Source organism: Octopus bimaculoides, chromosome 22 (assembly GCF_001194135.2).
Source record: "Octopus bimaculoides isolate UCB-OBI-ISO-001 chromosome 22, ASM119413v2, whole genome shotgun sequence".
Classification (NCBI taxonomy): domain Eukaryota; kingdom Metazoa; phylum Mollusca; class Cephalopoda; order Octopoda; family Octopodidae; genus Octopus; species Octopus bimaculoides.
The window spans coordinates 27,693,902-27,705,211 of record NC_069002.1 but is presented as its reverse complement, the minus strand read 5'-3'; the positions used below and the strand labels follow the sequence as shown (position 1 = coordinate 27,705,211).

The window sequence follows — 11,310 nt, the reverse complement described above, 5'->3', positions numbered from 1 at the left end:
ATATATATATATATATATATATATAATGGGTATATCTGTGTAGTTAAGAAGTTTGCTTCCAAACCACATAGTTTCAGGTTCAGTTTCACTACTTGGCACCTTGGTTGTGTCTTCTACTATAGCCCCAGGCTGATCAAAGCTTTGTGAGTGGGTTTGGTCAACTGAAAAAAAAAAAACATCTTATATTTGTGAGTTTGGGTATGTCAGCATCTCCTTGTCTTGATATCACATGAAAATTGTAAACAAGTGTTACAGTCATACAGTGTCATTCATTACTAATATTCTGTGAAAACCTGTCTGGCTGTGGATAAATATTACCTTACTCAGAAACCGGTGAGGGTTGGCAACTGGAACAGTATCTGGCTACAGATAATCTGTCTCAATAAACTCAGTCTGACCCATGCAAACATGGAGAAGTGAATGTTAAAACTATGACAATTCAAGTAAAACACTAACCAATCCAAAATGTAGTGCTGCTTTAACCCTTTAGTATTTAAACCAGCCATATCAGACCTTAACATTGTTTCCTGTTTTATGTTCAAACTGGCCAGATCTGACCTCTCACACTCACCCTACAATGTCAATCTAAAAATAAATAATCACCTCATCCAAATCTTGAGGCCAAACGATAATGCATGATTAATTCAAGACAATGTGAATAAATAAGTAATACATCTGAGTTGGCAGCCTCACTAGTCCTGGTGGCACAAAAAAAAAAAAAAAAAAAAGCACCCAGTACACATTGTGAAGTAGAAACTATGCCAGAGCTAACACTGGTGCCTGATACAGCTTTGCAACTGACCATATCCTGTCGAACTGTCTGATCCATGCCAGCATGGAAAATAGATGTTAAATGACGATGATCCAGTCATTAGCTCGTATGCTTTGGAAATGAATGTAAAATTCTAAATTTGTAAGCTTCACAATCTTTGGAAAAAGTTTGTTCCACAATAATTGCAACTTTGTAAATTAATATCTTCTAATGAACTTGATTTATTTATTAATTTTTTATAATTTTTTCCAGATATATGATTTGTCTTTGGATGCAATTAGCCCTCAGTATTACTTCTTGCTACCAAGTGGCAAAATTCGTGATTCTACATTTGTGTTTGGTGAAGATGGCTGCACTATGGTACTGATGTCATCGTCAGGCCACATCTACACTCAGATTATGGAAGATGCAAGCAATGCTCGTCATGGACCCTTTTACATTACCAATATACTTGAAGTGAAACACAGTGACATAAAGGTAGGAATGTTAGAAAATTAACGACAATCAATATTGTCAGAACATACATTGTTATTACTTATAGGTACAGCTGTGTGGTTAAGAAGCTTGCTTCTTCATCATGTGGTCTTGGGTTCAATCCCACTGCCCGGTACCTAAGCTTTGTGACTGGATTTGGTAGGTGAAAACTGAAAGAATCCTTTGTGATATGTATTGTACACCACACAAGTTACATCTGTCACTAGTGTTGTAGCAATGTAGATATTCCTATCAATAGATGCAGTAGTAGTTATGGCCTTGAATATGGTGGATGTTGTTTCTTCTGCTGCACATTTAGGTTAGATTTGTTCATCCAGGGCAAACTTATGGCAGTCACATTATGGAAGTAATGACCTTGTGAAGGCCTGCCCTTATGGTTGTTTACCCTGAGTGTCTTATATGTCATTAGTCTGTCCATTTTTGCTGCAGCTTCGAGTTTAGATTCTAGATTTATGGAAATCTAATATAATATTTTTGAAGAATTTTATTGTTGCAGTGGTAATTAATTGCTTTCTTATGCATAATCCCAATTAATGAGGGCATATAAAAGCACAGAGTACACTCTAAAGTGGGTGTCATTAGGAAGGGCATCTAGCTGTAGAAATCCTGTCAAAGTAGACATTGGAGTTGGACACAGCCCTCTGGCTCGTTGGTTCTTATCAAACCACCCAACCCATGCTAGCATGGAAAATGGGGCATTAAATGATGATAACACAGCAGGCCCTGTTGCAAAGTTGGGAAGATAGAGGTCACATTGATAGCATCTTTTTTAAATTGTTCCCTGATATTCAGCTGTTCCCCTTACTACCTTCTTTTCTCTTGGATGTACAGCCGTTGGATATCAGACCTGATTAGTGTGTAGTGCTTTATTAGATATTTAACATTGTAGTGAGTCAAATCAAGGCCTGTATGGTCCAGTTTGATATTGCAGAGCCATGTGTTATTAATGATTGGTACTGCAAATGTGTTAATGGCATGGAAGGTGTTTCTGCTCTTCAGAGGAGTTTTAAATTTTTTTACGTTTTGTTTGGCAGCCTTACTAGTCACAGGCTCACATGGTGACTTGTCAATTGCTTGAGAATCTGTTGCAGACGAAGTAGGAACCTTTTTGGATTTACATAAAATACATAATTTGCCAGGTCTAGTATCTTGTCCAAATGATGGAGAGTTGGCCAACTTCTGCCAACTTCTTGCAGTTACTATATTGATTTAGAGATATTTATGAAAATAAATCTTCATTATTTACAGAGAATAACCAAAAGCAAAGTAGTGGTTTTGTGAATATTAGGGATGTCAATCAAGAACTCCTTTTAGGAATACCAAAATTTTAGGCTTTGTTTGGCAACCTTACTCACCAATGACATGAAAAAGAACTCACTACACTCTGTAAAGCCATCTAGCTGAGGCATCCTGACAAAACAGACCTTGTAACTTGATGCAGTCCTTTGACCTGTTGGATTCTGTCAAAGCATCCAATCCATGCTAGCATGGAATATGGATGATAAAATTAATGTAAATGTGATTGAAGGAAATTAGGATTTATCTATTAAATCTCTGTGAATAAATGCAAAATGTTGTTTATAACTGAATACTATTAAGTTTTGATATGTTAACACTTTTCATTTTCTTCCAAAGGATACAAATGGTCAAATAGCTGGTGGTGGAGTTTCTGTTTATTATTCCCATTCCTTGCAGTTATTATTCTTCAGTTATTCTCATGGTACGTCCATCGTTTTTAATCTACAATTATTATTAGTACATCTGTCTTTGTTTATCATGGGGTTTGATTAAAAAACAACAACATAGCAATAAATGAATTATCTCCATGCACTTTATAAATGGAACAACGGTAGATTCATTGACACCAAACTCACAACCCACAGCAATGAAGCTGCTACCATTGCATATGTTCTTCATCATCCTCTACCATTTTCTGTGGAGAATACACTCATTTGCATTGTTAGGTTGAGGTGCTTTTGCTTTTTTCTGTTCACTAGTACCATGTTGACGGGGTACAGGTATGTAAATCTGTATAAAAAATATGCAGACTCACAGCATTGTGATGTAAACACAGGTGATACCCAGTGCATTGCGGGTGGTCCCTGGAGCATGTTTTTCTAGTACAAGCAGAATCTTCAACTGATCATCAACTTGTGTTATCACTACCACAGGTCAATCCCCGATAAGTGTAACGCAGCTCACAATTGAGTGGACCTTGCTATTCTGGACCAGTAATGAACGAATTAGGAATAAACTATTAATTTGTGTTGTTTTTACACTGATATGTAATGTACCAAATTTTGAGGCCATGATAAGCGACCAACATGTTTGGCAATATGCTACGCTTCAGAAGACCTGTCAAGCCAAGTGAAATCATAGTTGTGGCCAACGCTGGTGTCATGTAACTGGTACTCATGCTAATGGCGTGTAAAAAGCACCCATTACACTCTTTAAGTGGTTGGCATTAGGAAGAGCATCCAACCATAGAAACCATGCCAAATCAGATCAGAACCTGGTGTAGCCCTACAGCTTACCAGTTTCTGTCAAACTGTCCAACCCATGCCAGCATGGAAAGCAGACGCTAAATAATGTAATGATGATTTATTAGTTGTAACTATTTCTCAAAAGTTTTTTTTTTTTCCTTCTGAATATTTTTTAAATTTTTGTTTTATTTTGATTTTTCAGGAAAAAGCTTTATTGCCTCTGTTGCCAAAGACCTCTCTCAAGTTATCAATCTGTTTCCAATTGTACTAAAAAGGTTTGGATCAAACTTGATTTACATTTTTAAATGTTACCATTTCACTATTATTATTTTATTGTATGTTGAAAATTATAACGAGCAGCTTAACCCTTTTGCTACCATATTTCTGTTGAGATGCTCTGTATTTCTTTCAATTAATTTTAAATATAACAAAGGATTTAGTAAAATAACTTAGTTATCATTCAGCTAGTGTTAGGATCATAAATTGTGACTAAGATTTGGTGGAAGATTTTAATTCAGAACTTTTACAAACAAGATATTTGTACTACAGAGCCAGAGCTGGTTTCAGCCGGGTTGGTATCAAAAGGGTTAATTGATATTCTAAAGGCTTACTATTTTGCTACCGAGGATTCTGAACAAGTTGTTGATTACAAATAAACCTTGTGAAAATGCAGATGTATTTGAGAAAGTGGGGTGGGGTTTGACAGAATTGTTAGTGTCAGACTATTTGGCTTGCAGTGATTCTTTCAACTCTTTCCACTCTGAGTTCAATAAGATATTGAATTAGTTCTGGAGTTGATGGTATCAACCACCCACTCCGCTTCAAAATTGCTGGCCTCATTATAAATCCTTTTCCTTTTAATTTTCTTGATTCTTATGTTGTGTGAGATCATCGTTTAACATTCCCTTTTTGATGCTGGCATGAGTTGGATTGTTTGACAAGAACAAGCCAGAGGGCTGTGTTAGGTTCTACCTCTGCTTTGACATGGTTTCTACAACTGGATGCCCTTCCTTATGTCAAACACTTAAGTGTGTCAGGTGCTTTTTCCAAGGCACCTGCACTGTGAGGTCACCAAGTACCTGAAAGATTGGACCCCCTCAAGTGAGTGGATCATAGAATGAAGGGATTAGAAACTGTGATAAAGGCACCAAGAGCAGGGATCTTGTTGAAGAGGTGAATACATGGCCTGCTCATCTAGAGAGAGAGAAATGTAAGGTCCATGTACAAGGTGAATGACAGACAATAGGATAGAGGAGCAGAAAAGGTGAATGTGTAGGTAAGTGCACTGAGTGTGAATGGTGTGATTGATGATTCGAGATAGGGAATGAGTTGGATGCAGAGGATATCAGTTCAGCAGAAGAGAAGCGAAGGAGTGAAATAGGGTAGCACGGAAGACTGATAGAAGAGTTGGCTGTTTGAAGGTGAGTTGTAGGTTAGGGAAAGGTTTGACAGAACTTCAATTCTCCTGAAATGGCTACTCTACATTATTCTGTAAGGAGCATCGGGCCGATTTCCCAGTTTCTCTGCCATATATGTGTGTGTATATATATATATATATATATATATATATATTAAGTTTCAAGAACTGATATTTACTTTGCTTTATATTATACTCATTTATTGTGCTTTTAATTGTTCATTTTTCTATATGTGATAGTGGATTTTCATCGATGAGTTCTTAAAACTTGGTTATTTTCCCTAAAACTATATATTTTATATATAATTTATCTATAAAGCTCAATTTAATTTTAATTTTTTATAAATTGATTTTAATTGAGTTTTTACCTGTAATTTTGGATTTTGTCCCTAATATTATTATTATTTATATATATATATATATATTTCTCCCTGGGCAGGATGCCAGTCTGTCAGTGAAATATTCATTTTTACCAGTTGAGTAGATTTTGCTGATATATATGTGTTCAATTTTTTTTTTTTTTTAATTTTGCAGCAACAGTGGTTCTAATGGTAGTAGTAAAGGCAGTAACAACAATCAGTCCCTAGTCCAGTGGTCAGAAGTCCCTGGCCACCCTGGTTTGGTTTACTGTATGACCCAAAGTGCAAACAATCCAGTCATCCTCATGATCAAGCCAACTTGCATACTTCTTCAAGAAATTAAAGTACTCCCAGCAAAAGCTAAGGTTTGTCTGGTTTGTTAAATAGCTGCACTTTATATCATCAAATATTTAATGTTGTCAATTAAATAACTAACATGTTCCACTGTGTAAACATTTCTTGGCTGTGCATTGAAGTCCTAATATGGATTCATTAGTGAATAATTATTTATCAAAGCAGCTGAAAAGTTTTGACTACAGACATTGTGACTCATTTAACTGTCATTGATTTTAAATATATTTGAAAATTCAAACTGTTGGCTTTTTCCCTTTAGTTTGTTTTACATCATAAAATATAATAATAAAGAATAAAAGTTCTTAAACAGCTTAGTTGAATTATCCTGTCTTCCTTCCTCTCTCTCTCTCATCTTATTTTATTAAATTTTGTAGTCGTCTCATAAACTTTCTTTTTATTTCTAGATACAAGACATAGTGGCCATTAGACATCCTGCCTCCAATTCAGATCTGGTAAGATGGTGATTCCTTTTTGTTCTTATGTTTCGTGTTTTGGCATAGATTTAATAATATTTTTGGAGTGAAGAAAATAATTTCTATTAGATGTTATGTTATTTAATAACAACGCTTGTGGATTAATGTTTTGGTCATTTGTTTACTTTCAGCAACGAACAACAATGATTTTGTTGTGTGAAGACGGTAGTTTGCGTATATACATGGCAAATATAGAGAACACCAAATATTGGCTGTCTCCATATTTACAACCTCAAAACCCAATAGCTGCTCTTAGACCAACAAAAAAGAAAATCTGTAAATCAGGTAATTATCATTATTATCATTATTATCATTATTATTATTATTATTATTATTATTATTAGTAGTAGTATTATTATTATTATTATTATTGAACAAAGAACTTTTGTAAAATTTTGTTTTACAATGAATTTCATTTGGACATTATTATCAATTTAATATTTATTTTAATTGATTAGCCTGATTTATTGTCATTCCTATGGGTCAGTCAGGGATCATGGACCATAGTAGGGAGGTCAGCTTGTCCACAAGTTTTAATAGACAAAATACCAGCTACCAGTGTATTATTACCATGTCAAGAAATTGTGGCTTAGCATAAATGTCTTTAACTCTTTAAGATTCAGATTACTCTGTCAAATGTAATGCTTATTTACTCACATTGTTTTGAATTAATCGTACCTTACAGGGTGGCAGCGCTTAGCAATGGTGTGTATAAATACATTTTTATTACCAGTTCAAATATGGTTGGGACATATCTGAACCTGGAAGACAGCCATTCACTGTTTTGTCACGGGGAACCTTTCTTGCTATAGACAAATGGTGTAAATACACCATAATGAGCTCACAACACCACCTTCCCAGGTTGTGGAATGCAAGCATTTCAAAGTGGTTATCTTGTAGCTCTGAGATTTCAATGATGTGGTTGTGTATTTTTAGTATGGTATTGTAAATTAGGTGTGAGAGACTGAATCTGGTTGGTTTGGACATAAAACAGGTAGACTATTTGGGTCACATATAGCCAGTTTAAATGCAAATGAGTTAATTAATTTTTGCATTTCATTCTTGCAGTGTGTAAATACCAGGAAGACATTATGGTATTTACACATTATGCAGAGAAAACATTTATGATTTTCGATAATGCATCTGTCCACCCATGTGACCACTAAGTTGTTAGTAATGAGGGTAAAATATACAATCAAGGTATGATTGTAGCTTGCAAGAGATTAAACCAAGGGAGTTATCTGGACAATGTTCTTCTAACAGTGATGAAAGAGATGATCTTGGGTGAGACACATGAAGGCAAAGAACTTTAACAACCACCTCCAGTTTAGCAGCTTCATGGAAGACATTGAAGGCAGTCACTCTGGCCTGTGTGAATACTCGGTAAAACACTTCTGTAGGCTTTGGAAGGAGAACATGGTTTTGAAGGGTGTCATAGAAATGAATTGACCAATGAAATCAAAACTCAGTTAAGATACTACCATAAAATAATGTTCAGAAAGTAGCGATAGAAATGATAACCGTATGAGGAAGGATTAGCTTACTTGAATGTATATCAAACCAGGTTGAAATGGGGGGTGGGGGTGGAGGAAAAAAAAAAATCACTTGAAAGACCCATTTGTATGAGACATTAGTCAAAAGTAGTTTAAGTCAAAAATATTCTCTTCATTATGTATGGGGTATTCTTTTTCTACTTTTGTTTGCAAACTGTAACAGTTGAAGTGCTTTTTTTTGTTGTTGTTGTTGTTGAAATAATCAGAAAACGGGAGTTTAGACAATTATTTAATTCCTGATTTCTTTTTTTTTTCTTTTTATTTTTTAGGCCGGCCATCAGGATCTGTGAATTTTCCCATTGATTTCTTTGAACACTGTCAGTCAACAAACGATATAGAGGTTTGTATTTGTTATATTTGTCAAAAGTACAGGCTCTGTCCTTCATTTATCTACTGGAAAGCCTGTTTTTTCTTTTAGTTTTTTTCTTCTTGCATGCTCTCTCAAATACCTTTGAATGCAACTGTTGGAGCCAGGTCCCTTTTGAGATGGTTTTGTAAATAGGTTTGTTTTACGGTTCTATATTTGAGGGATGAGGAATTATGTACATTATTTACATTACTTTGATATTCGTCCTCATTTTGTTTGTTGTTAACACGTTTCAGCTGATATACTCTCCAGCCTTCATCAAGTGCCTTGGGGAAATTTCGAAACTGGTTTTTTGTTCCTAAGGTATTTTTCGATGTTATTATTCAGGTCACTGCCTGGAATCAAACTTGGAATCTTGGGGTTAGTAGCCCGTGCTCTTAACTACTATGCCGTATGCTTATGGGCATAATAAGAATAATAATATCAAAAAATACCTTAGGAATGAGAACCCAGGTTCGAAATTTCCCCAAGACACTTGATGAAGGCTGGAGGTTATATCAGCTGAAGATAGAACTTGTGTGGATTAATATGAGCACCAACTTTCAATTAGTGGGATGTAACAATTTATTGACTGATTTATTAGGGTTATGTGAAATCTAACCAGAACAGACTTAAATGATAAATCATAGGTGAGGTATTATTTGAAGACTGCATATTTACTAGTTAATCTCACTTAAGATTGAATGCCTATGCAATTTGTCACTGTGAGGATGACTTTTGCATTTTGTTTAAGGAATCTATCCCTAAGTTTAATGTTGTGGTTTAACTCCAGAAGTGTTTTGTAAAAGCATGAATTAAGATTTACCCTTCCTTTGAGTGGATTATAGTTGAACATGAACAACCTGTAATTGCTTGAAGCTCCTGTTAAGTGCCTCTGCGTGCATGTATTTGCTGAATTTCTCTAAAATCATTCACCAAGACACATCTCTCTCCAGCTGAAGGACCCTTCCTCTCTCTCCGCTCTGTCCAGCACCATCTTATTTGGTGCTGGTCTTTCTTTTGAAGATTTGCTCTTCTCATTATGCTTGATCTGCAGGTTGGCAAAGCTGCTTTTTATAGGCACCTTTGTGGAATTTGATTCGGGAGGCAGTCAGCCACAACAAATACCACATGGTATCCAATCCAACTTCAATCCACTTTGGGTTAGCGTTTTTTTATATCAACTCTAAATCAATGAAAGGCAAAGTTGACCATGGCAGGATTTGATCTCAGGACACAGAAAACGGCAGCAAATACCATGAAGCATTATTTCCATTGCACTAACAACTCAGGCCAATTTGCTACCTTGCCTAAATACTTTTGATAATAAACCACACACTGGCACTCCGTTGGTTACAATGACCATGGCTCCTGTTGATCCATTCAGCAGAACAGCCTGCTTGTGAAATAAACAAATTTACATGCAAGTGGCTGAGCACTCCACAGACAGGCATACTTTGAACATAGCTCTTAGGCAGATTCAGCATGACAGAATGTGACAAAGCTGGCCCTTTGAATCACAGGTACACCCACAACTCGTTTTTGCCAGCTGCGTGAACTGAAGCAATGTGGAATAGAATGTCTTGCTCAAAGGCAGAACACTCCACCAGGAATCGAACTCACAACCTTACATTCTTCAGCTGAATGACTACCCTAACCAACTAAGCCACAAGATTGTATTAAAACTTGTTGAACACTGGAAAAGAATTATTTGAGGCACATTGGTTCCGTATATCCAAAGGTATTTTTTTTCCTTCTTAAATTTTAATAAGGAAATCACAGCAATTGTTATGTTAGAAATTTTTATCTTCTTTTTTTTCAGTTTGGTGGAAATGATATCCTGCAGGTTTATAATGTTGCACAAGTAAAACATCGCTTGATTACTGGTGGAATGTATATTGTCAGCACAAAGGTAAAAACAAAAACAACAAAACTATTTAACATACTTGTTGCTCCTGTCATTAAGACACATCATCTAGATTTTTAGTTTTGTTTTCATTTTCATGTTTAAATTTTAAACTCTGATATTTAACAATTATATTCTACTTCCTAATTAATTTTTCAAGTTGTTCTGGAATGATCAATCATGATCAGTATTTAACGCCTGCTTTTCCATGTTTGCATGGATCAGACAGAATTTATTGAGGTAAATTTTCTACAACTGGATCCCCTTCCAGTCAGCAACTCTCACCTGTTTCCATGCAAAGTAGCATGTCCATAGGAAATATTATCTCAAGATGAATGAATACCTTTAAATTTTGCATATCCTAATGTGTTTACATTGAGTATGATACATAAATGGCTATTTTGATATATAAATGGCTATTTTTTATCTAATACTGCTTTTGTTGCATATAATGGATTTTTACTCAGCTGGAAAGCTACATGCAACACCATTGTTTTTCACAGTGTTCATATATATCTGTAGTAATGGATTTTGTTGAAGCATTCTGGCTGTGAGGATATGTTATTGATCACACCTAATGATGCAGAAATGCATTGAACATTCTCATTTGCTGCTGCTGAGAAAAGTTCTATCTCCTTGATATATACACATTGTTTTTGTTTTTTTTAAACAGTGCATCCATAGGAGATACCATTTCTGGATGAATACTCTGTAAACTTGCCTTTCAACGGTGTATTTATATTAAGTATGATACATAAATGGCTATTTTAATCTGATACTGTTTGTTGTGTAGAAGTGGGGATACAACACGAACACACACATATATAGACATACACACATATACGCGTATATGCACATGCACATGTACATACGTATACATAAATACTGAAATGCTGTCTTAAATTTACTGAAGATGATTTTTTCTTTTTTTTTTTTTTCTTTTTTGAAGCCTGGAGGTTTTACCATTGAGATTACTAATACAAACAGCAACAACGTGATGGTTGGTGTGCGAGTATCTGTAGGCAATATGAGTGTTGAAAGAGCTCCTTCCTACTTGGAAGTATTTGGCAGAACAGTGCAAGTAAGGGACAAAGTCTGCTGTTATTTTTCTATTGATTTTTTATATTTATATATATATATATATATATATAT

The 11,310-nt window shown here is 35.2% G+C and overlaps 1 protein-coding gene across 1 annotated transcript in view; it reads left to right on the top strand.

Annotated features, from left to right (window-relative positions):
- The window catches only part of LOC106881733 (E3 ubiquitin-protein ligase UBR4-like), a 218,633-nt gene that overhangs the window by 109,459 nt on the left and 97,864 nt on the right, over positions 1-11,310 (top strand). The window contains exons 45-53 of the mRNA XM_052975666.1: positions 1,000-1,249; positions 2,903-2,987; positions 3,953-4,025; positions 5,702-5,891; positions 6,285-6,332; positions 6,485-6,638; positions 8,176-8,246; positions 10,075-10,164; positions 11,108-11,239. Coding sequence (XP_052831626.1) covers positions 1,000-1,249; positions 2,903-2,987; positions 3,953-4,025; positions 5,702-5,891; positions 6,285-6,332; positions 6,485-6,638; positions 8,176-8,246; positions 10,075-10,164; positions 11,108-11,239 — 1,093 coding nt within the window. The remainder of the gene's footprint in view (positions 1-999; positions 1,250-2,902; positions 2,988-3,952; positions 4,026-5,701; positions 5,892-6,284; positions 6,333-6,484; positions 6,639-8,175; positions 8,247-10,074; positions 10,165-11,107; positions 11,240-11,310) is intronic.